This window comes from Amia ocellicauda, chromosome 3, assembly GCF_036373705.1.
Source record: "Amia ocellicauda isolate fAmiCal2 chromosome 3, fAmiCal2.hap1, whole genome shotgun sequence".
NCBI lineage: Eukaryota > Metazoa > Chordata > Actinopteri > Amiiformes > Amiidae > Amia > Amia ocellicauda.
The window spans coordinates 22,978,925-23,004,926 of record NC_089852.1 but is presented as its reverse complement, the minus strand read 5'-3'; the positions used below and the strand labels follow the sequence as shown (position 1 = coordinate 23,004,926).

At 40.2% G+C, this 26,002-nt stretch overlaps 1 protein-coding gene across 3 annotated transcripts in view; it reads left to right on the top strand.

The window, feature by feature from the left end:
• mpp3a (MAGUK p55 scaffold protein 3a) overlaps positions 1-26,002 on the top strand; it is a 40,123-nt gene that overhangs the window by 1,351 nt on the left and 12,770 nt on the right. For 2 of the 3 annotated variants that reach the window (XM_066698537.1, XM_066698536.1), the window contains exons 2-13: positions 13,057-13,172; positions 14,039-14,157; positions 15,345-15,422; positions 17,575-17,655; positions 18,004-18,141; positions 19,881-19,962; positions 21,058-21,143; positions 21,479-21,523; positions 21,764-21,838; positions 22,264-22,460; positions 23,378-23,442; positions 24,387-24,407. In XM_066698537.1, the coding sequence (XP_066554634.1) occupies positions 13,136-13,172; positions 14,039-14,157; positions 15,345-15,422; positions 17,575-17,655; positions 18,004-18,141; positions 19,881-19,962; positions 21,058-21,143; positions 21,479-21,523; positions 21,764-21,838; positions 22,264-22,460; positions 23,378-23,442; positions 24,387-24,407 (1,024 nt within the window). In that variant the 5' untranslated portion in view covers positions 13,057-13,135. The remainder of the gene's footprint in view (positions 1-13,056; positions 13,173-14,038; positions 14,158-15,344; positions 15,423-17,574; positions 17,656-18,003; positions 18,142-19,880; positions 19,963-21,057; positions 21,144-21,478; positions 21,524-21,763; positions 21,839-22,263; positions 22,461-23,377; positions 23,443-24,386; positions 24,408-26,002) is intronic. The other variant, XM_066698538.1, reaches the window with a different exon arrangement.

The following is a 26,002-nucleotide window of genomic DNA, read 5'->3' as shown; positions in this document are numbered from 1 at the left end:
TCTTTCGTAAATATTCATCCCCAGAAGCCTCCCAATGCACTAAGCCATCACTTTTGCAGAAATAGAATCAGTTTTGGCAAAGACAAATGTGTGCTGAAGCTGGATCCTGGCCCTACAAAAAATGTATTTTGCTAGAAATAGTTTGATGCAATGCAACTAGGTTTAATCTTGGTTTAGAATGATGTAAACTGTAACATATTCAGTCATTCACTGACTATAATTAATAACGATAATAAAGGAAAATGTAAGGATTTGTTTTTCATTTTGTCCTCTTTTTGCATTGTTCATACCAAGCTTATGCAAAGCCTTTAAATCCCCAATTTGGAAGGTGCTTTTTTGGAGTAACCATTATCCTGATCATTATTCCTTTTTATTTTCTATCAAGGAAATCATTCCAATTTGGAATAATGGTTATGAGTCCTCTTTACTCATAATAACCTTTAATCTTGCTTTCACGATTTCTTGTTGTTACCTTAGACCACTGTCATAGGTCGCTGGTACCACCAACCACATTCTTACTATAACTGATTAATTGACTGTGGCTTCAATCAACAAAATAAGTGAGGAGCTGGAGCCAGCTGAAGTCTGCCATACTAAGGCCTGAGAGAACTGCATGTTGACTGACCTTGCCTTTCACCAACACACATCAACGCATGGTGGGTGATTTATTGTGATTTGCTCTGGGACTGTCAAATGCGAAGGCTCTGGGCAGGGAAAGCTATTACAAGGACTCAGACCGAAATCTCGAAATCTTTCCAATGAGCTATTACCTGACCTCACTGCTCTATGACAATGAAATGATATGGGTTTAGCCCCATAATCTCCTGCCATTTCCCAATCTTCCATTGTCATGCTTATTTATTTTGAATGGGATTAATGTTGATAATCAGAGTTGGCCCATATAATTTCTGATCTGCTGGGCTCTCCTATTACTGGCATGGTAAACTGTGGGGTACAGCTATCAATTCACCAGGAATTGTGATCAACTTTTTGCTGTTTGCTAAAGAACCTCTTTGCATAATACAGAGACCAGCAAAACATGGAGAATCCTATAGGATGCTCTAAAGACAAACCCCTAAAATAGTATTTTAGATTTGGAGCTAGATCACTTCCAAACTTTGACCTTGCCATGATTCTCCAAGTACACATCTGCACCCTATCATTGTTTAATTTATTTTTAATAAGCCACTTTCTACTATTTATAAATCAAAACGCAACAGGCTAGAACTTTGTAATTTGCCATTCGTGGGTGGGTCAAAGTTTGGATGTGGTCTAGCCCTTGGTCTGTTTTCTTGTTCAGCCACAGTTATTCATTACCCTACTGAACTGAGAGCATGATCTGAACAGTTGGTGTTATCCAGGTCTGATGCCAGTGACCGGCGACTGCCACAGTGGTATAGGTCCCAGACAATGGACACTGGCATGGATTACAATTTGTCAATACGTCCAATAGAACCCTATCTAGTTCAATTAAGTTTAGAACTTGGATGAAGACCAGGAGAGTTGTGGTCCTTGATGTCATGTTTAGAGTCCAGATGGATTCTTCAGATCTGTTGGCATGTTGTATTCTGTCTGGGTTGGGTGGAGGCATGTACATTGTTTTGAGTGAGAGTTATTGCAGTTTGGTTATGCTTGTACACCCCTTTACTTCCTACAGCCTCGTCAAGTAAGATGTTGGAATGGAGGTTCTGGAAGAGAGCCAGCTGCTAACTAATGATTGAATCCAGGGGAGGGCATGGGTAGAGTGCTGGTTGTAATCCATTAATGTTTCAATGGTAGTGCAGAAGCCATTCTAATTAAAACTTTATTTTGTCTTTCGCTGTGAGCTCTACTTTTTCCTCAACTCATTACAGTAGCCCTGTGCCTGTGGCCTAGTGACCAGACTGCTTTTGCAAATGCAATTAAAAGAGGAAAAACAGTTTCTAAACTGCATGCATCCCTTCCATGCATCGGAAGGTTTTCTCTCTAAGGGTTTTGCTATGAAAGCTAGGCTAGCGTTCATAGCCTACATGTAGTTTGTAGTTTGTTTGTAACCAGCATTACGAATAGGCTGTGGAAAAACATTGGAAAATCACAAATCACCAAGCTGTCATATTTGCATGTCCTTTACCATATTCCATGATGTTTTACTGCTGCTGATGATAAATATAAACCACCTCTTGACCTTTTTGTTGATCATTCCACTTCATCACCATTTCTACAGCTGTTACTGACTTGTACCATCTCAAACAGCCTCAAAGACCCAAGCTGTGAGTGCGTACATGTGTGCGTGTGTGAGCATGTGCGTGTGCGTGTATGTAAGCCAAGAATATCTATTATATCTTGCCTTTCCGTCAACTAATTCAGGCTGTAAAACACATGTAAGCATCTTGTGTGCCAAAGTGAGCTCACAGGTTTTTGTAACCCTGTGCTATAATGTCACCTCCTAAATACCTCTGACTAACCAGAGTGCTCTGAGCTCTTTTATTGAAAGAACAGGAAACTTGCCATGTCCTTTAATCTTCTTGGAATTTTCCTGCTTCTTCTGAAGGATGGTTTATTTTGATTTATCACTCAGTTTGAATCAGGCATGATGGACATGAGGCTTTCTCATAACGTACACAGCTGTCCCAGACTGGCAACCTGAAACCTAGCAGGTGAACAGATCCCAGATTTGTTTTGACAGATAGTAAACCACATGCTTCCGCATCCTAAATTTGTATTCATACAAAGATAATACTGTCTGGTAATACCTGCTTATGCTAGACTCAACATTCATACTTAGGAAAACTGAGACCGTTTATGTGACAAGTCATAACCCTCACCAAATATTTTAGCTTGTGTTTAAAAATATATATATAATATTAATTTTCCACTAACATTAATCTGGCTTCAGAACAGACAGAAGTAACATAACATGGTTTATAACTATAACCTCTAAATCTACAAATATAATCTCTAAATTCTGGGCCTCTGACAAATAGACACAAGCAAAACAAGAAGAAATACATAATAGCTTGAAATTCCCAACAGAGCAAGGAGACAACATAGCTTATTGGTAGGAGGACAGTTCAATTTGTCATCCTTTGACTTGATTGTATTATTGGTTATGGAACTGCATCATATCACACTGTTGTCATATCACAGTACATATCCTACTATATCAGTTTATCACCATAGATTTGGATAAAATCCCAAACACTCCCATATTTTACTTTGATTGTACAAGATGTCCACAAAGTGTTCTATAGTTTACACAAAAAGTTCTTGCATTGGTATAAACAGGCTGAATTGGGATAAGATATGCAATATGTGTTCAACATTGTGGAAAGAGCTGTCTTGTACTTTAAAGTGTGTTTTAATATACATGGAAGGATTTCTGGACCATATAAGGTGGTATAGATTGGTGATAACTGCAGAGAAGGGGTGAATTAGATTTCTTTACAGTGCGTTGCATACATCTCTTATTTTATGGTATTTTGGAACTAAATCTCTTTCAAGTGTCCTGTGTGTGCTTCAGCAGTCTTTCACGAGTCCTTTGTTTTTTACCATTGAAAGCAGTCTTCCCTGCAGGATTTCTTGAAGGACTCATAGGAGATATTCAAATGGTGGGGAAAAAAGTTACCACAGCTACAAAAGATGCACTTGTGTTCATTCACTGCATCTATGTTTCAGGCAGATTTTGCACAAATCCAACCTGTCCACATATCGGTGACATTTAGAAAATAAGACTTTGTTATTGTTGATCCTGATTGTAGGAAAACAAAACATGGAGGTAACACACCCTTTATTTTCAGTTACATCAATGCATAAAAACTAAATGAACAAAAATAAAAAAACACTAAAGAGACAGAATAAGATCGCAAATGAGGGTGGAAATAAATGCAATTAAAATGAGTCCTGCATTGTTAAACCTTTGAAGAGAAATGGGAAGATTTGTTTAGTCTGTCTACTATTTGTTTGATGGGTTGCTGCCAGCCTTTACCATCAGGAGCTCAGTGACCTTTAACCTCTCTGGCTTGGGGGAATAGTGTCCAAAGAGGGAGCAGCTCACAGTGAGCCGCTGTGAAGACGTCTGCTCAGTATGCTGCATGTTGAAACCACACTTCAGCCCTCTTACCAGCCTCCTGCTGTCTTCAAAGCCTAGTGCTCAGTGTGCAGAGAGAACCATTAATGAAGACAGGGTTGAGCTGCTTCCTATTCAAACTCTTCATCAAAATCTTTTCCTCTGTGCTACTGTTCTTTTTTCTTTCTTGCACCTTGTTTTCCAATACTGGTATTGTGTAGGTACAAGATGGAGAAAAAAGGCCGGCCAAAGAGAATTTTTGCTTAACTCCCTGTTTGAAGGTTTTGCAAATTGAAAATAAAACCATTAAAAAATAATTTCAGCCACCCCCTACCCCCACCCCCTCCCGCAACCCATTTCACATTATTTATAGGCAACCATTTCAACATTTCATTTTTATTTTATGGTACTGTTAAAATACATGGAATTAATTACTTCTTAAGAGTTGTACAAAGCGATTACCTTTAAGCAGTTTTCCAGAAATGCAAACTCAAAGCCACACACATAGATAAATAATTGTTCGTGAACACACATCCATGCTACAGAGAAATGTGGAGATGATTCCTAAATAAACTTCACAGCCTATTGATGGGAATAATCCACACATGAAATCTGGTGCCCTGCTAGGTTACCAACAGTTAGGCTTTTAATTGTTAAATCCTGGTCCATTGCCAACCTCAGGCAATTAATTAAGGAACCTCTTTTGCAACAAACAAAACACAAACTTATGAATATCAATTAGCCTCAACAGTTTTAATCCTGTTAGATTTTGTCAAGTGCTGGTGTGTGTGTTTGTGTGTGTGCTGCGGGGTGGGTGGGGGTTAAGATTAGTGGCAGTTATTTAAATCTTTATCCACACAAAGCGAGTGCTGACTGTTATTTGTCTTCCATCTTCATTAAAATACAAAGAAAACCATTCTGAATGGGCGGCTTTGGTACCACTCAACACTAAAGGGAGGAGTGTTCATGTTGATCGCGATTTTCCATTGTGCATCCTGTCGTCTCGGTTTATCTTCTTAATTTATCTGATCACATTTGATCCTGGTTGCCTGCGCTGGTGCTTGTTACTTTATCAGATCTCACCCAAATCTCCCTTTTAAGCAGCTGAGGTGTGCATAGGGCTTCTGTATTATTGAGCCATCTACTCAGGAATACAGCACTCTCTAAAATGAAAGAGTCATGTATTTTTTTTCAGCACTGAAATCAATTTGGTATTGGCTTGTGTGAGTTTTTATTTATTTATTTATTTATTTATTTATTTATTAGCATTCTCTTTTGTGCATGTGCAGGTGGATAACTGAACCAAATAGGATATCTTCTGATAAAACCCATCCATGGAGGATCTGAACCCAAGTTCCCATCGTAAAAAATGTACTGATTAGAAAAATCAATAAAGAATTTCTTAATGAATATTTATGGGGAGAAAAAAAAACATGAAAAAAGAGAGAGGAATAATTTAAATTTGATGTCTTTGTAAGGTAAACAGACACAGGGTACCATGAATGACTTCTTCCCTATATCTGTGGTCAGTGATTATTGGTGTATGTGTCAGATTGCTGCTGCAGCTTTGTCTAATTCTCAAATCGTGAACTAAATGTGAAATTATTGTTTCCCCCGGCCCAAAGACTATAATTTCCACAAATGGTTTTTACTAGAGGTGCATTATTTTCATGGAAGAAATTACTGCAACCAACCACATCATTCCTTTGTTGTAAGGTTGCATACATTTGATTGATTTGTTTTGATTTGACTATGGATATTGTGTATGTCATATAGTTTTTTTTCTTCAACTCTGTCTCTGTGCTGTGTATGCCAAAGGCTAGCACAAAATCCTGTCCCTTTTAAAAGTGGCCCTTGCCAGATTACGATCTGACCTTTACCCTAACCCTTGACTAGATTTCTCTCTGGGCTTCATTTTTAAATTAAATGAGACCATTGTTTAATTCTCATTTAATTATTACCTCAATCTGGCCTAGACCTTTAGATTGGGCTGGGATTTTATCTGCTCTGTGATCTATATCAAATACAGACTGCTGTACCTGAATCTATTGAGTACTGTAGGGAAGGGAACGGGGGGTGGTCTCACGTTCTACACACATTGGCAGGGCTGCAGCATACTAATACACTGGCCTTTAATCTGCACAGAGAGGGGCTGCGCTGTGGGTTCCAGGGGTTTAGTGGGATAAGTGAAAAGAGATTGCGTATTTTGAGGACAGGAAATAAAAGTACTTTACATTTTAGACAACCCAAATCCCGCTTCATATTCCCATCAAAACAAATCTAATCTAGGAAATAAATCTATAAGTCTGCATCATACAAATCCTATATGCAATGCAGAATTAAGGCTAGGTTTTATACAGAGAAGTGATGTTGTGGAACAATGGTTATGTTCGGGACCAGACCGTAGCGTTTGTGTTTCCTCATACAATGAAGAGTTTGGTGGAGCTGATCGACCTAGCAGCGCTCTCATCCAACAATCTGCCCCTATAGGTGCAGCCGCAGCTCCATTTAAAATAGCTCACTGCCTCTTCCACATCCAAATTCCTCCATTAAAACTGCATCCCTATTTGTGCTATCTCTGGCTTGTCGTTCCCGGTGTTTCAGATACAGCACCCTTCCTCTATTTTTACCATCTCCTTGTCTGTACTTCTACAGCGATAAATCAAAGTCAACACTGTTAGCTGGGCTGGGGTTATACAGATGTACTGCAAAATGTAATGTAATGCAAAAAAAAAAAAAAGTGGGGGGGGTTCCCATTTACTGATCTTCTTATACCCTCTGTGAGCTTCAGAGGAAAGCTTCTCTCCCAGTGTGCTGCATTATTCATGAACTCTGTGTTGTCGCAAGAGAAGTTAATCCCTTTGTAATTACCCAGCTTTACAGTGCGCTAAATAACAGTTAGCTAAATACATATCCGGTGCAGATGACAATGCTTTGGTGCTCTTTTCCTGCTAAGCAAAAAGTAAACCCACATCTTCAAAGTGGTGGTGGTATAATCATTCCCTCTTCGATAAGTGCTTTGTCATATTGAGAAATAGTGCAAAATTGGTGGGGTTTTCAGATTTATTGGTCTTCCATGCCAGTGGTATAATCCTTCTATGGCCTTCTAGCAGCAGTAGCTATATACGCTGCACGACTGCCTGCACTGTAGCATTGCACCACTTAGTAGTACATGACAAATGTTCTGCTCACCATGCAGGCCCAAGCCCCATGGTACAAGTGATTCAGGAAATGAGACAGACACAATGGTAGTATGGGGAGGCATGTTCAAAATGTAGTAGGGTCCATATTTCATGGCACAACATTATGTATCAAGCATCTGCTTCACACACCAGGGCAGACTACTAGTTCAAAGGTCGTATCAGTCAAGGCTTCTCGCCTCCATATATTTAGTATTGCACATGAAGCTTGAAACCAGCATACAATCAGTCTCGGCTCTTTCATTTTGTTTAATATCTGTAATACCACAAACTTTAATAGGTGGTAAGGCAGGCAATGGTGAATCATACTGGATACATTGTTTAATATATACCATCCATTATGTATATTACAGATATTATGTAATTAGTTTTACTTAACACACTCCTCTTTACCTCCTGATTGATTACGAATGGGCCGACTGGGATTTTCAGTCACGCTTACAAATGCATGATAATTGTCTAATCTCAAAGTGGAGATTAAACTCCATTGACGAACTGTTGCCGCAGTGATGTTTTTCGGTAAGATTGAATTTAGTTGGATTCTATTCAGATTGCATGATTTTGCCAGATTTCACGGTTTCTGTTCATCACCTCTCGATCCTCAATTCAACCATGAGGACGGCCATTTGATTTCATTGTAACCAAGGAGACTATAAACACTTTCTACACTTGTGTACAATCAGAGGTGATTAACAAGCCATTACACTGATTTGCTAACATTACATGAGAATAAAGAGGAACTGCTTTCAAGGACACATCATTTCAGGTAAAAAACAAACAAACAAACAAAAACATTTAAAGTATGAACCAATCAATGCAAAATATATATTTTTGCCTTGGCTTATAAAAGCTGCACTGATGTTTTTTTTTTTTTTCCTTTATATTTGAAATGTGTAGAAAAGGAAAGGAGATAAAATCAGAATTGAAAGCTTCTATCTTTTGTTCGCTGTCTTTTCCAGCGGACTGCATACAGTCTCACTGCAGTCCTAGAACACGGGCCACGGAGTCCCTGGAAAATCCTGTGAAAGTTTAATCCTGTGTGCGAAATGAACACACTCACTCCATATTGGGCTTTGCCCCTCGATAACACATGTGCTTTTGATGCATTTGTCTCATGAATCTGTGGCCTGGCATTACTGCTGTTGCTTTCCTCCTGTCATGATTACCATTACAATGATCGCATTGCGCGGTGGAGATTTTGTGACTGTTCTCCTAGCCTCTCTATCTGCCACTCTGTGGCTGTTCTGCCCCACATGCCTTTTAAAACGCAGCTTGCTTTCAGAAAACATTTGCACTTTTGAAAATGTAGATGAGTACATTCTATAACTGAAATAAGCAGTTAGGTCTAAATGGCAAAGATTAATTTCTTCAGTGAACAGAAAATTGTGTATATGGATAGTAACATCCTTTTTTTTTATGTAAGCTACATGGTATAAGTATTCTCAATCTGAGACCTGAAACTGACTCCAGTTGCGTAACTGTATTGACATGTCAAGTAACAGTACACATCTATGTAATTTGATCTTTATTGTTTTTAGTGCTAATGGTTTTAGCTTGTTTGTGATTCAGTTCCTTTGCTTCCATGAGTATGTATCACTAGATTTGCTGTCCCGTGGCCTTTTCAGCTAGACACTGACAGTTGGTCTGCATTGTGAAAATGCCAGGAGTTCTGAAGCTGTTGCATTCTGACGTCAGAACCGTTCATAACAGCTTTTGCCTTCAGGCAGCTGGTCATCAAAACTTTAATATTATCTGTTTTCATATCCAGTTTTACCAGCATCTAGCTGCGTGTTATGTATTAATAATACTCAAGCAAAAAACATGGTACTTTCATGACACTGTGAGCAAAATCAATATACATTTTCAGATTGTGATGGAAATCTTCAAAACTTGTACAAGGGAGAAATGCAGTCTTGTTCTAATGATACAGAGGCAGTGCTGTGAGACTGCTCACATTAAAATGATTTCAAGAAACCCAGCTGCCTTGACTGAAACACATAATACATATTATGCTAAACTGGATCAAAACATAGGGCCCAAAAAGGAGCAGAACAGAACATATCTGCATTTGATGCCTTTTAGTATCCTGCAGGTCCTGATGCAGATGGTCACCCCTGATATTAAGGCTATACCGCAGGCGCAGACGAACAGTGGGAGGCTGTTTGGGGCTGGTTTTGTGAGCTGCTCGTTTTGATCTAGTAGGTTTCATGTGGGTTGCTTTTTACAGAAAAAGCATTGTTTTCCATTGAGCTGGAAGGACTGAGTGTAAGGGATAAAGCATAGAAGCCTTCCGCTTGATAAGTATACAGACAGAACCCCGAGTGTATGAGGAAGCCAAACTGCCATCATTGATCATTCTGGTCCTCAATCAGAGTCCAGCTCTTATCAATGGAGTCGCGGCTCAGTCTCCCTTTCTGCTCCCACTTATTAGATTTGCGATTGTCTGGTCAGCATAGCAACCCTAACAAAATAATGACACTGTATTGTCTGGAGAGCCTGGCCCATGCAGACTAAGTGTACTTGTGGCATCTGCACTGTGATGCAACCATGGCAGGCACGGAGACTGAACTAATTCAACTCACTTATGGACTGTAAAGGGAGATTAATATTTTGGTCTGATAATGCACAGCTTTTTATAAGCACTAATCAAGTTTGGAGAAAGAGAGAGAGGGAGAGAGGTTTATGTACATATTTGTTTTTATTTTGCTAAATCACTCACAACAAGCAGTTTGGGAAGTATTCTGAGATCTGGCAGCTCCGTTTTTAAAGAATTGCACAAGACAAATTTAAGATCATTTTGCAAAATCTGTGGCACACAAAACGAAATACATGGAATATTCCTGAAACAAAGAGGGGACTTTTGCTGTCTCTACCTAGAGATTGTAGGAGGAAATGGCAATGAGAATCACATAGGAAGTTGAGTTGTTCATTGCTACCCCCAAATTTGTGCTCAAGCCCTTTTCTGATGACGGCTTTTAGAATTGAGTTCCAGCTGTTTTCTTGCCCACGAGTTTCATGCTGATAATGCTGAAGTAGTGACTGAGCTGCAGTATGAGAGAGACAGGAGAGTTGGAGAGGAGGGGGGAGGTGTGAAAGCTCAAACTGGGAAATTGCTGCTCATTCTCCAAGCTGTGTACAAAACAAATCTGTCCCTGTGCAACTTCCAATCATAAAATCTGCAGGAAACTTGTCACCGATTTGTGTGTCAGAAAAAATTTCAAAGTCATCTTCCATATGTTTGAGCAGTAGGTTACACAATGAAACGCGAAACCTGCACGCCCCACTGGGCGAACAGTGGCAAACAAGAAATAATTCGCAACATCATTACACAGAAGAATATGAAATATTTGCAACAGTTTTATTTATTTATTATTTTTGTATACACTTTGTTTGATGTCCTAAGACTTACATTAAATTGTCAATATTTTAGAAACAACTGGAGAAGATATGAATGACTCTTTAAACAAGTGGAGGTCTGCACTTTTTTATAGCCTTAATAGATCTGCTGATAGCCTTAAGTAAATCTTAGATAAAAAAATGTATTCTCCGGATGATTTGTTTTGACTAATTAGCATCAGGGCTCCAGACATTTTAAATATTGGACACCTATTGTAATTGTTCCGATGATGATCATGATTATGATTATGATTATCAGGTTATGGATTTGCAAGAACTTTCTCAAAATTTGTGACGCAAATGGCTGTCAAAAGAATATTCCCACTTGACTTATTAACCTTTCAGAAACTGACATCAACTGTAATAACTAGGAACTGCTCAAGACTGACTTGTCATACAGAAGGAAACATTCTTGCAGTGCTGCATTTTATTCTAATAGCTGGGGAATTCTCAGTAAGTCCATCCCCAGAATTCTCTTACTGTATTATTCTTTTCTAACGGAATCACTTGAGGAAGGAATTACATTTAATAAATCCAGATCAATAAAAAAGACTCTTAAATGATGCATCATTTCTTTCTCAACACAAGAGGGTTTCATTTTCAAAAAGCAAGTTGGGGAAATTGTGTTATGCACCATTATGTGTTGCTTCAAAAGTTTAAGCAACTTTCCTCTAGTACTTATTTTCATTATTTATACATCCTGGTACGTTTTCAAACACAGGCACTTACAGGATGTCCTCAAGGCTGCTGTCTGTTTGATGTCTCCTGCACTACAGGTTTATTCCATCATGTCAAGGCACAGTAAAGTGTCACCACAGCTCAGAGGCAAACCCTTGTGTGAATAATCATGAAAGTGATGGTGTTTTGATTTGTGGATATTATCACTTCCTGTTTACTCATTCAGTAACAAAGAAATGAATGACTGAAGTGATAATCTTAGACAGCATACAGGAAGTTTTTTAGAAAAATAGAAATGCATTTATGATATCTTAAAATAGACAAATGGTTATTTCGATATTTCAATGTATTTCAGATATCTTTAAATTTATTTGAGATATCTTGAAATGATATACAAATATCTTAAAATGTTTAGGTAAGAATCAGGGTTTACTTTTTGAATGAAACAGTAATTGTAAGTGAGCTTGATGGCGTTTCTGTGTACCTCATGACTAATATCGAAGTGAAACCCTCCTCGACATATTTCCCTAAAAATAGATCAGCGCAGCCTTGAGAATTTGTGTTGCAGTAAGCAAAGTCTTGTGGATGCTGAATAAGTGATCTTTTACAAATGTAACAGCAACCACACATGTATACACACTCTCACTGTCTCCATTATCATCAATCACAGTAGCCTGTGTACATATCTGTCTCCCTACTCTTGTGAACAGTGTGACAAGTTTTTCAAACAACAAGAAAGGTGGAAAGCAGTGATACCATCTATGCCGTCTAGAAAACGACAACAACAACAAGAAAAGCCTAAATCAAAGTTTTTCTCAGCAGGAGTGATGTATGCAGAACAGAAGGCATACATCTGCAGTTGTCACTGATTCATTTTTTTCCTTGGCTCAGACCTTGTGATCTGCACTGAATTTAAATACAAGAATGGACTGAGGAAAATGACAGTCTTGGCAGGAGCAGAGCAGAGCAGAGCAGATTGATTGCATTATATTAGTAGGCAAACAGTGCCTTCAGATATAAGTCCTTTATGAATGCATTAATGGGTAAGCCTGCAAATGCAAATGGCAAACATGTAGACTACTGGATGCAGGTGCTGCAAATATATGAGTGGCAATTTCATTCTAATGCTCATTCTGACAATATGCAAAATTAATGACTCTAAGGTACATGTATACAGTGTTTCTTCTGGTAAAGACAGAGATTGGCCTCTGAAGCACATATCACTACAAAATAAATCCACTGTTTACATTGTGATAGTGAAATCTGATACCTGAATTGCAATTTTGATATTTTGTGAAGGGTGTCAGACAGAAAGGGTGGGTGCATAGTTTTGGGCAGAACGGGTAGAAAGAACAAATGAAATGGACTCTGTAGCTGGTACCTAGAGTTAGTGGGGGAGAGGTCTTTGAGAAGATTTATGTTTGCAGTATAGGAAAATTCCACCGCACAAGAGAGACGGGTTTAGATATTGTAATGCAGGGAGCTGGAGCCAGTGAGGTTTCTGTATTGCCCCGTACACTGCTTTTGAAATGAGTGCAGTAAATCATCCCCATTCCAGACAAGTTATAGCATGCAGATAATGATTACAGTGCAGATAACTGCTAGTGCATTAGTACAATGTTCTCAGCAGCACCAGCAGCTGCATTAGCGGCAGTATTTCTGCAGTAACCTGACACTTTGCGAAGTTGAGATGCAGCTTTTTTATTTTATTATTTATTGTTGTTCTGTTGTGTGCAGGAAGAACGGTACGCAAGCAGACAGAAGGAGAGACGGATCCAGGCACTGGTCCCCTCAGTTTCCCGTCCTCGGATAATCAATGAAAGAAGCCATGCCAGTTCTCACAGTGGGCACAGGTAAGCATGCGAGCAGCTGTCCTGTGCCGATCTGACTAGCAGCAGAGAAGATTATTCTCCTTCACGGTGTAAGACGTGGTTTCTTACACTGCTGTGCTATACCCTGTTGTTAACCCTCCTTGGCACAAATTAATACAAACATGAGCAACAAAACATTTGACTAATTCTAGACAAATCAGGAGTATTTTTGGTATTTAGTTTCTTAAGTTGCTTTATACATGGAGAAACAGCATTGCAGTATTATTGAATTCTGACAAAACACAGACAGATAAAGCTGATTTTAAGATCCCCCAACTGAACATTAGCTCAAAATCCCAGGCATGTGTCTAATGACTAACTGAAGTAATTCCTAAATACCATTCCACATGGGAGAGCTTTTGCGGTGGTAAATTTGCCCGCTAATTTTATGCTTGTCACTAATGTCTATGGTTATGCCTTCATAGTATGTTAGCACACTGAAACATGATCAGGCTGTTTACTCTGTACCTGTAATACAGCATCCTTATCTCCTGGGCTGTTCAGCACTCTTGTTCTTATTCACATTATTACATTGTGCTTCCTTATATTCTTAGCTATCATTTTAGTGCAGCTTCTCCTATGCCTATGCCTTCCTTTAGCACCTATCTAGGACTTAACTGTATTATATCTGCTCATTTTATTAGGGTGTATGCTTATTGTGCTTACCTCTGTAAATCATAGTCTAGTTTGGATACCACCCTAAAAAAATAAAATTCGAAAATTAGGTCAATAAGTGTGGAAAGAAAGTGTAAAGGTACCAGAGCTAACGTTCCTAAGACTGGTTATAAACAGTGTGCCAGGAGCCCAAGAAAGAATGTCTCGGGAAACTGACTCTGTGTCCTGTACAGGATTGCATGAGACGCTTGCCCTTCTCACCTCGCAACTCCGTCCCGATGCCAACCACAAAGAGGACATGGTCTTCCTGAAGGATGTGTTCAGCGAGAAGAGTCTGAGCTACCTGATGAAGGTGTGTATCGTCCCCACGCTAAATAGCGATCAGCCCGGCAGCAGGAGTGCAATAACAGTAGAGTTCTCCCCAAAGAATGTAACGCATGTGCTACATCATCAGTTTATATTATTATTATTTGTCTTAAGTTAGCACTATTATATTTGGTTGCAGGCTAGGATCTTGTATCTGGGGAGATGCTGTTTCCGCTGGATGATTTGATGTAGTATGGAGAACAAAATTGCAGGCAATGGCTGGGATGAAAAAAATATTTTAAAATGCCATCGCTTCCGCAGAGGGATCTCATGTGAACTCATCTTGTTGTTAATCCCTGGAGACAATGAATTCTGACTAATGCATGGTTTCTGACATCATACATTTGGTCCAAATTGTGGCAGCACTTGGTTTCAGGTTTGTGACTCTGCAACAGGTTAAAGCTGACCTTCCTCGATTGATTCCTGCAAGGCAAGGTGTACTGTTCTGTTCGGGAGAATATAATGTATCTCCAGTTGTTAACATGTAGTCAATGTCAACAAGCTATGTTTTTTCAGGGAGACTGATCTTTAAAATGTTCTCAGTCTTCCATGGTGTCTTCCTCCACTGCCCACACTTTACACTGCAACAGAGTAGAAATGTGTCCTGTTCTAGCATTCTGAATATAATGAAGTGCTCAGCTTGTGTACTGTTGTCTAATTGGATGTCTAAGTGAGATAGAGGGCAATAGACAAATAGACATAGAAAAAAGCAGAGCACAGTGAATGATAGGATGAACTAGAATACTGAATTACTGCTGACCCTTACCATTTTCAACCCTAGCAGCCTTGACACAGAGATCATATGCAGGCTGTCCAGTAACCAGTATAGAACAGAGCACAGAGACACAGTGGGTTGGCATACATACAGAAGGTCGATCTTTAAATGAAGGGTGTAGTCTTTTGGGAAAACTGGACAGTTGTACCTTGTTTAAAGACTAACTGTAAGTCACTGTGAGATCGTGGTAGGTTGTGTAGAATCTGGTGCAGCTTTCACTTTAAGCGAATGGGAACGAGCGGGCTGTTTGTGTCCTGGTCCAAACATGGGGAAGGGTGAAGAGAATATCGGCCATCCCTGCTTCTTCCTCCCTTTGGACAGGCTCGAGTAAGAGTTCAGTATCTTGAAATGAGCTGTTTGAAATCAGCGGCTTTCATTGCTCTCTCCGCCTGCTCTAGATCCACGAGAAACTCCGCCAGTATGAGCGCCACAGCCCCACTCCCATCCTGCACAGCGCCTCATCCCTGGCCGAGGACGTAAGTAGGACACAGTTAAACAAATTTCAGCCTTGAGTAAAAAGCTGCAGTCCTGTGTAAGGCATGACAGGGAGAGGTGAGTTTTCACTTAAGTACTTTGAAGTATCTGTTGTATCAAACCCGCATGTTCACTTGAACTTCGAGTTCATGTTGAACTGTGCAAAACAAGGGTAAAGACTCCACAATTGACTCTACATTCTAGACACTCTCAACCAATGTCAAAGCCCAATTCAGAGTCTCTACATTTTCATTTATCAAAAAATTACAAGCAAAGTAAGAAAATAAACATATTTTGAGCACATTTGCATTTTGAGTTATACTGATGTGTAGTATCTGTGAAAAGCACTTTACTCAGTGTGTTACTGCACTGTATGAGTACAAATTGCAACCCATTTATTCAAGGAACTGCAACATTGTTGAAAAAAATGAAACCGATATTTTACTCTTTTTATGTGTATTTTTTGGCTTTGCTACACAATAGATGCAGTTTAATTTACACATAATTTTGTAGTCTTATTATACATATGGGGATTTTCCTAATGGCATGCCTTTTGAGTTGTTTGTTTGTACTTTTGGAATGAATTAAAAATCCTATCAGCAATAGATGTTTTTTTATGTTTTCTCTGTGTTAAATGAGATGTGACATGAAAACACAATTTCAGTAACCAAAATATCCCCAGCTGGTGGTATAACTGATGAAAAATGTAAGTCATAACACAATGCAGTGAGTGTCAGAAATGGGCATTCATGTTGTCCGTGGGCAACAGCACTGGGCTGTGAATTCATAACAAGGATGCCCCCCGGGGCACTGCGTGACTCAATCAAATGCACTCTGTAAGAACAGCTGGAAAGGAGAATAAATGAAGCGTGGAACAAGAAAGTGTAATTTTTATTAAGGTCCTTGAGTCTTTACGCGATTACACAATTCATCAGTCATAAACATCTTTTCATTTTAACTTTGCCCAGATATGTCTGACTACTGGTGTCTTTTCCCCTTGCAAAAATATGTTTGTAAACCCCAAATCAGGTTTTAGGGTTAATCCGAATATAACAAATCACTGTGCTCCTTCATTTATAAGTTAATAGGTCATGTGAAGGGTGTCTTTTATTGTATTAGAGTTGTCATCTTGTGCTGTTTGGGGTGAGAAGACCGAGGTGAAGTGAAGCTGAGCTGGCTGCACAAACTGCAAAATATAATCTCTTATATTATAAGAGACGCTACTTCACACAACCTATTAACTTATTCTAAATCACAAATGTAAGAATTAGATGCACAAATATCGGTATGACATCTATACACAAGATAAGATGTATAGGAATTTGTGGAAATGCTGCCCTGTGATTGGCTAGTTTCTCAAATGTGATTTATAATATTTGATACAAACAATCTCCCCCAGGTAGACTGCAGTTGCCATGTATGTATAAGCTGGCATGTAACAATATCGCAAAATGATATTAAATGGATAGCAAGGTACAATTACATATTGCCCTTCCCACTTTCAGCTTGAACAGTGATTCGCTTTGACAAGTTATCAGTGTAATGAGATGCATGCCTTGTGTTTATGTCTCTATTGTTGCTGTAAAATGCAGGTCTGCAAATACAAAACCAGTGTCCATTTTCCAACAGTATCTTACATGTGCTAACAAACAGCCTCTCTGAAATACATCCATAACAGCAGCAGGCAATAAATTAGATTGGAAAGAGGGATTAAGTGGTTAGTTGGGCAGCAGAGATAATGGAGTTTAATGCATGAAGAAAAATGATGACTCAGAAAAAGAAAAAAACACCCTCCTGTCATGATTGGTTACCCTGACAGTCTTTCCAGAACTGAATATTAATTTAGCAGCTGTAAATCGCACCTGACAGGAGAAAAAGCTTGTTTGGCAGAGTGTTTATAATTTATTTACTTACATTTTTTTTTCTTTTTACTGGTTATTAATTATTTCGCCCTGGCTGCTGTCACAGTCTCTGCAGCAGAGTGTTGTTTGTTGAGTCATTTGTACTACAGGGGAGAAGCATCTGTAAATGAAATGCCATGTCTCAAGACAAGAAGGAAAAAACATTGTAAAATATGTAGTCGATGTATAAACTCTAAAAAACTAATTCTCTCGGTCCTCTGCTTGTTTATGATTTTGGTATTGTGTCTGTTAGGTGGCTGAGGAGCTCCAGAGTGGACCAATGAGCAATGATGAGAAAGAGCTATTGCAGTTATTGACCGCGCCTCACCTTAAGGTATTCATCCTACTTGAATAATAATACTTTGCATATATATAGTGCCTAATCTCCCAAGGCATCCCAAAGTGCTTTCTAGCTAGATGGGACTCTTTTCACCATGCTCCCCTCACACTTTGAGGCAGCCATTTCTGCACCAACAGCATGACAACACACCAAACCAAATGCAAACATTCAACTGTGTCAGAAGGCAAGGCCCAGGCCTCCAGCTGTTCTTGTGTCTAGTTCTAATTTTACTTTTTGTTACTCTTTTTGTACATTCCTTTTGCCTCGAAAGTTGAATGCAGGAAAAACACTGAATTTGTTTCAGTAGCATCTCACGTCATGCTCTCATTTCCCTCCTCTCAGGCTGTTCTCTCAGTCCATGACACAGTGGCCCAAAAGAACTTTGACCCTGTCCTCCCCCCACTGCCAGATGACTTTGAGGACGAACTGGAGGAGGAGTCAGTGAAGATCGTCCGCCTGGTCAAGAACAAGGAGCCCCTGGTGAGTGATAGACACATAGGGAAGGGTCTTCAGATGTCCGGTCTGATGAATTTCAGCCTTGACGTCCTGCAGGGTGGGGATTTACAAATAATCTAGGCTGCTCCTTGCTAGCATAAGTTTCAAACTTTTCGTCTTCAGATCTCAATAAGGTCATCCTTCATTGCTGCTCCAAGAGTTGTGAATGAAATGGGGAGATAGGAAATTGGGGATGGAGAAAATTAAAGGATGGTTTTCCTCAAGAAAGCCCCCGAAACTTTGATGCACGCTGCATCGTCTGTTGCATTCAACACTCTTGCAGCCATTGAATCTAGACTCAACATCCGCACTCTCTGCAGTTCTGCATGTTGGACCCAAGGGTTATGGAAATCAGATGTTTGAGGTGCCAGAACGAGATGATCGTGAATTTTTCGACAAGGTTAAACACGACCTTGTTTATCAGCAGCAAAACAAAGGTGCCAAGTTTTCAACTCCCTGGCAAGCTTTTCTTCATCGGGACAAGCATTTTTCAAATAGATGCCCTCCTTCTCTTCAGCTGCAATAATTACATAATGGATGTAGCCACGGTTTTAGTTTATTGATTTTGCTTTGGCTGATAAAGCCCCCCCCCCCCCCCCCCAAAAAAAAAAAAGTTATTTTGCACATATTGCAGCTGCCTTTCAGCCCCTGCTGGCAGTACTTGAATACCAATATCAATACCAAGAACAAATCTGTGTGATTTTGAGTTTTCAAACTCACCAAACAGATTCTCCTGTGATGTAATCGAAGCACCCAATGGTCAAATGAATAAATAAATATGTATAATAAAAGTGACCTCATGTGGCAGCTGCATGTTTCATTTCTACAGGGGATTGTTTTATTATTATTTTCCCCTCTCTCCAGGCTGATTTATCCTCTGTTCTTTTAGCCTGTACAGTGAAGCACTTCTTTTTACATTTGGTTTCAGTGAAGAGGTATCCGAAGATGACACATTTTCAGTGACTCACTGTATGTAGCACACAGTTTGTACTGGAACCACTGTATATTTGTCTATCTATGCTCTCCCAAGAATAATAAAAATGACATGAGCATTTGCGTCAGGCCCTGCAAGATGTAGAAAAGCAAACATCTATATACAGCTATATATATATATATATATATATATATATATATATATATATATATATATATATACAACATATCCCCCCTTACATCAGCCTTCATCAAGCCAGTGTATGATCAGGCCTCTCCATGAGGGATCATTGGCCATAATTCACCACTCTGGCCAGATGGGTTTGCGAGTACCATATGCACACGCACACGCACACACACACACACACACACACACACACACACACACAGGGCAATTTAGAGTAGCCAATCAGCTTAAGCAGCATGTCTTTGGGGTGTGGGAGGAAATCCGAGCACCCAAAGTAATCTCACGTGGATATGGGGAGAACATGCAAACACCGCAGACACCTAAGGCCAGAAGTGAACCTCGGTCCCAGGGGTGGATGTTTTTGTGTCTGCTATTCTGTATTTTCGGTATTATGGCACATACTAACATCTATGTGTCAATGAAACTCTTTTTAAAGTGGCAGGGTGTGTCTGTCACCCTGTCTGTCTGTCTATCTGTCTCTGTGTATTTGATATTTCATTTTAAATGGCATTAGTTTCAGCTCTAGTTTATAGTATGGCCCTGCTGCCAAGAATCAACTGTGTTTTCCACTGGTACCCAGAGTGCACTGCTTTGTCTTTTACAGGGGGCAACAATCCGGCGAGATGAGCACACGGGCGCTGTGATAGTAGCCAGGATCATGCGTGGGGGGGCTGCGGATCGGAGTGGTGGGTGTCCTCATAAGGCTGTCTTTTTGTGCACTAGAGCGCACTGCACTGCTCTGCCCTGTAACACACTGTCACTCTGTGAAGCGGCTTGATTCCATTATCATCGATCCAGAAAAAAAATTATATAAAAATAAAAGGAGAAGACTCCAGGACTTTAATGGGGGTCCTTTAGAGAATCCCGTTTCCTTGTCCATAACGTAATGTAAATGTCATTCTGTGTCCTGTCCTGTTTATACCCTATTGCTTGTGTTTTTCCCCGAGTCTGTTTGCTGTTAAATGCTCTCGTTTAAACTTGCTAAGCAGCTGCTAACAAGTGTTGTCCCAGAAGATTCTCAAAAGGCAAATGGGAGGAAATGAGCAGGAAGACTTTCAGCAGCGTAGTGTGTAGTGGGTGACCAGCGGGCTTTACAGTCCAAGGCGGCCTCGCTACACTACCCTGCTGCAGTTACACGCCGTCATTTGGCATAGAGAGATGTTGAGCAAGGTTAATTCCACAGAGCAACCTGAGAGATGAAATAGCCGGGGAGAGGCAAGGATAGAAACAGATCTAAGCACACTGAATAAAATATACAGCTTGCAGTCAGTTGATAATACTGTGAATCCCACCCCCCGTTGCGCTAAGGAGAGATTCCCTGCTATTCAGCCTCAGTCATGTGACCACAGAAACGGTGATATAAGGGCTGCCTTCAAATGCAGCGCCTGAGAATTCAGGGTGGTAACCATGGAAATGCTATCAGAGCCCGTAAATGTGGGGGGAGCTGCGTTCGTACTGAAAAGAGGTGCTATAGTACATCACCGACTTTTAGCTTGTACGGACCAGAGCTTACAATGGGATAAGCACAATAAGGGGTTACAAATAACCTCACTATATAAGGTGAGCAGTCATTTTGAGAAGTTGTAGGTATCTATTAGTGATCTTTTATTCAGGACCTCAGCTGACACTTTATTTATTTTTTGTCTCTCAGCTTTGAGTGTAAGAACTTGATCTTAGAGACAAAAGACTTGCAGGCAGCCATGTGTGTTTTTTTTCTCAATGGAGTCCCCCCCTGAATTAACTATGATATAATATCAAATCCAATTTCTCTCCATTTCAAGGGCTGGTTCACGTGGGAGATGAGCTGAGAGAAGTCAATGGAATCTCAATCATCCACAAAAGACCAGATGAAATCAGTCAGATTCTGGTACGGCCTTTTTCAGCTCAATTCCGTGTGATTCATAGGGTTTCGTAGTCTATGTCTATGCTTTCCTGGCGAGAGCTAATAGGATTGTTTAATAACAGGCCAGTCTGCTTGAGCAAAGCCTAAAGCTACTAGAATATTTATGATTTGACAAAAACAAAGCTGACCTGGTGGGATGTTTTAATTTCTACATTCAGGAGCACAGTAGAAGTAGCTCTTTGTGTCTTGATTTTTTTTCCCCGCACCCCCTAAATAAAACCTGTAATATAAAAGAAACTGTTTCAATTGCCCCTTTTTAATTTCTTACTCCCGATCCATCTTTTTATACTGTGCTACAGGCCAAAGGTTTGGATGCAACAAATGATGTACAGAAGGACTGGGGGGTGAGGACTGTTTGTTTGTTCTTCACTCTGATCCCTGGATTACGCTGTCCTTTTGAATCCCTGAACAGGGAATCCCGTCTCCTCCCTGAAAATAAATAAATAGAAGGCTTTGATGAAGACATGGTGTCATAAGTGTAGCTGCAGCCTGACCTCCTTTTTCCTAGGAAAGATAATAATAATAATACATATCCTTACAGTTACTGAGCCGTATACCCCTTCATAATCTTCTCTCTGTTACAGTCGCAGTCTCAGGGGTCAATAACGCTGAAAATCATCCCAGCAATAAAGGAGGAGGACCGATTGAAGGAGAGCAAGGTGAGGGCTTTCACTTGCATCTCATTAAAAATCTCACTCTCATCCAATTATGGCCCTGCTACCAAAGATCTGCAGCGTCTTCCATTGGTACCCAGAGTGCACTGCTCCGTCTCTTACAGGAGCAGCAATCCTGTCTATACATTGAAGGTCCAGCAGAGAAATGCCAACAGTCTGTACACTGAGCAGGTTAATTATAGGAAATGGCAGGTCCAGCTGTATAAAGACTGTCTGTATACTGTCTTAGGTGCTGGGATTCAGTGTTCTAGATTACAGCCAAAGTCTTCCCTGGGGTCTGAGAAATGCAAACTGTGGACCATACCACTTGGGTCCATTCATCCCATGTGATGTGGTCCCACTGTAAATTCCTGTGGAGAGAAGGCCCCCCCGTGGGCCGTGATTGATGATTATGGGCTTTCCTGTCCCAGGTATACATGAGGGCCCTGTTCGACTACATCCCCTCAGAGGATAAGGCCACACCCTGCCAGGAGGCGGGACTTCCCTTCAAGCGTGGCGACATCCTGCAGGTGGTGAGCCAGGACGACCCCACGTGGTGGCAGGCCAAGAGAGTGGGCGACAGCAACTTGCGCGCTGGCCTCATCCCCTCCAAACAGTTCCAGGAGAGGTAAAACCCTGGGCTAGCCCAATATGTGGCTACTGGGCAGTTTCTTGGTCACTCTTATTTGGATATCAGGGCTGGCCAACCCAGGTTCTGCAGAACCATACCATTAACTACTTAACTGATTCAGTTATTGGGCCTATTTGGTCCACATTACCAGGTGTTCAAGGCATTGATTTAGAGACCTATCAAACCTGCAGATTGTGGTTCTGCAATATCAGCACTGGCACCCCTGTTTTATTTAGTCAGCAGCTCAAACTGAATAAGTGTCAAGCAGCAGTCATGCCTACTAACTTTTGACATCAGGGAATTATCCCAGCTGCTTTTGTCAGGAGCAGTTTTGTCATCGTGTGTTCATCAGCACACTCCAAAAGTCTTATCATCTCCTAGTAGAAATGCAGCATTTTACCTTAAAAGCTTAATGGGTTTTGTAGGATATCATCTTCTAGAATTGCAATTGATCTCAAAGGCCATTGAAAAATTAAAAGCAAAAATTCCAGGTTGCCTTATGAAGTGTTTTAAGAGAACAACAACTGCTGTTAAAGTCTCAGGCAGGAACCTGTACAAAAGCAGCTAAATTCTAAATGCCTACGTAGTACTGAATTTAGTTTGATACCATTGATACCTGTTAAATAGTACCCTTAAAAATGTAATGCTTCCGTCTTATCCTTTATTCTGATACAGCATGCCCCTAGCATCAGCAGTGGCAATCGTGCACTTGTTTTAGTTCCATCAGGTAAAACTGACAGATGCGTTCAAGCAAAGGTTGAACAAGGTCACGTAAGAAAAAAAAACAATACAGCAGATTCTTTCATTGTGGTAATCGGCTTGGTGGGGATTGTCAGTTGGGCTTTTTTTGGTCATAGTAATGTATCATTTGCTGTGTGTTTATTTTTTATTTTTTATATAATCTATCCACTTAGACGTCTGGCCTACAGGATAAAAATGGGAACCCTGCAGAATCCCAAATCCCCCAAAAGGCCACTCTGTAAGTCTGTCTTTTATTATTATTATTATTATTATTATTATTATTATTATTATTATTATTATTATTATTATTGTTGTTGTTGTTGTTGTTGTTGTTGTTGTTGTTGTTGTTGTAGTTTGCCCAATACCATTTCTTTTCACCTGTTCCTACAGGATGATGTGCAAAAAAAATGGAAAATTATTTCAGTTAATCTTCCCTCCCGCTAATCTGTCTTCCTTACCAAAAAGTAAGAAACAAAGCAAACCAACAAAAAGGCACATTTACAATTAAATACCATTGTCCCTTGTCATTCCCCGGTCATGATTTCTTGAACAGGAGTTTGGGTATGTTAGCGAAATGACCGGGTGAGTTTGGGGGATTATCCCACTTGTAAACCAATTCCTGTCTGATTAGACTGAGCCACTGTAGAAAACAATGGTCTACCAATATGTCATCAGCAGTGACTTAACAGGATGCACTGTAGTGGAGTAAAAGAAAGGCAGAAGAAATGGGTCCGTGTTCTCCGAGTTCTGCCTGGTTTAGAGAAATAGTACGTCCTACTGATCTGTCTGTTGTGTCTTATTTTAGAAGTCCCTGGAATTAATTGTCCGTATGTCTTTGTAGTTTTCATGCATTTTCTTTCTGCTTGCCCCGCCCCCCAAAAAAATACATAGCACTTTAGCACTTCTTAGCACTTCATTTGAAGTCCTGAGGTTTATCAATAAGGGTGATATGAAGTTCTTTGGGTTTCAGTTAACTTGTGTAGTTAAAAACACTTGTGTCTTTTTCCTTCAGTGTTTAAAAAGACCAGTCATTTCAAAAGGCCCTTGCACATTTCCCTGCCACTGTCACCTACCAGTCAAAGTCCCATTCATTTCAGTATTTGCCTAGAGCCTAGGCCGCATTGTGAATCCTGTGCTGAATGATGGCTTACATTCCTTTTCTTTCTTTACTGCTGTCGGTAGATGACCAGTCTTGTGACAAAGGTGGGTAGACAATGTACACGCATGACCACATGGAGATCTGTGATTGTGAATTCAAACTGAATTAAACTGGGATCTCTGACTTCTGACACCATTATCTGTCTGTGTGCCCGTGATGAAATAAGAAAGCATTCCTCTTCCCAAATAGATTATACAGCTCTAACATGAATCCCTTGGTTTTGAAGCGAGTGAGGAATGGGATGTAACAGCGCAGCCTTTCACACCAGTCCTTATGCTGTGATTGAGAAGCCATTGTATCCGAACACCCTTGCCAAAGAGCAAAATGTGGTTCTGTTTAATGTACACCCAGGCTGTGGTCGCTTTGGGGAGGAGTGTACGAATGCAGCTCCTGAGATGCTTGCTCTCTGGGGGTCGGAGGGCCCCCTGTGGTGTTCTGAGGCTTTTGAAAAGTAATCCCTGCTACTCTCGCTCAACAAGACTGGAATACAGATGCACAGCACTTGACTCACGCAGTCACTGTCGAAGAGGGAGTTTTATACCAACACCAACCAAGCAACAGAGCTCTGATTAGCAACATGGGCACTTATATCCCGTCTTCTCTCCTTCTGTGCAAACATGTTATTATTATTATTATTATTATTATTATTATTATTATTATTATTATTATTATTATTATTATTATTATTATCACATCATCATTATCAACATGATTCTTAATGTTTATTTTGCACCTATTGGTCATGTTATGTAATTATAGAGTAATAAAGGAGAGAGGAACAATAGTGGTAATGATGTTCAAATAAATCTTTACCATTTATAGCCGTAATAGTGGTAATGATTTTCTTGCTATTGACTTAAATGCGGCCAGGGTTAATTCAGAACATCAATCCTACCACAACTAACAAATGCCAAAGCTCATTTGTTTAACTGGGTACACACCAGGTTTCTTCTTGGTGACGCGATTGTTTTAAGTCATGTGACTACAGGACTCTCCTGCTATTGGTGGCTTGTTGTCTTGTTGACTTAAGTGGGTTTGTGTCGGGGTAGCAGGGATACAAATTGCTAGTGGGCCCATCGAAATATTGTATAATCAAAATCTGCATCTCATGTACGTAATGTCATCAGTGCTACACAAGCCTCTAAGCGCCATGATTGATTATATGAAAGATTAATTTGGCCTGTATCCACCCACTGTAGAGAGTACTTATCCTGCCAATCAATTGAGAGCAATGAAAATCATCAGCTCCACAAAAGTTAAGCATTAAAACAACCCCATTGGGGGACATTATTGTTCTCATTTAACCAAAACGTATGCAATATAGTCATACATGAGTATCTGGTATAACTGCAACATATGCGCAACAGATTATATAATAATATGGATGGCCCCTAAACTCATGGTCCTCACATACCCCAGTGAAGTGTGCTATAAGTTTAGTGGGGCACCCAATGGGGGTAATTACGACAGACTCTGCAACCCTGCTGTCCTCTCCATCAAAAATAAATAAATCTCTTCCCGCTATTAACCCAAGGCTGCCTGGCCACTTGCCCGCCCGTGCAACCGCCCTCCCGCCTGTCTGCCCGCACCAGTGCCTGAAATCTCCCCCCAGCCTCCTACAGTGTCTCCGGAATATCTT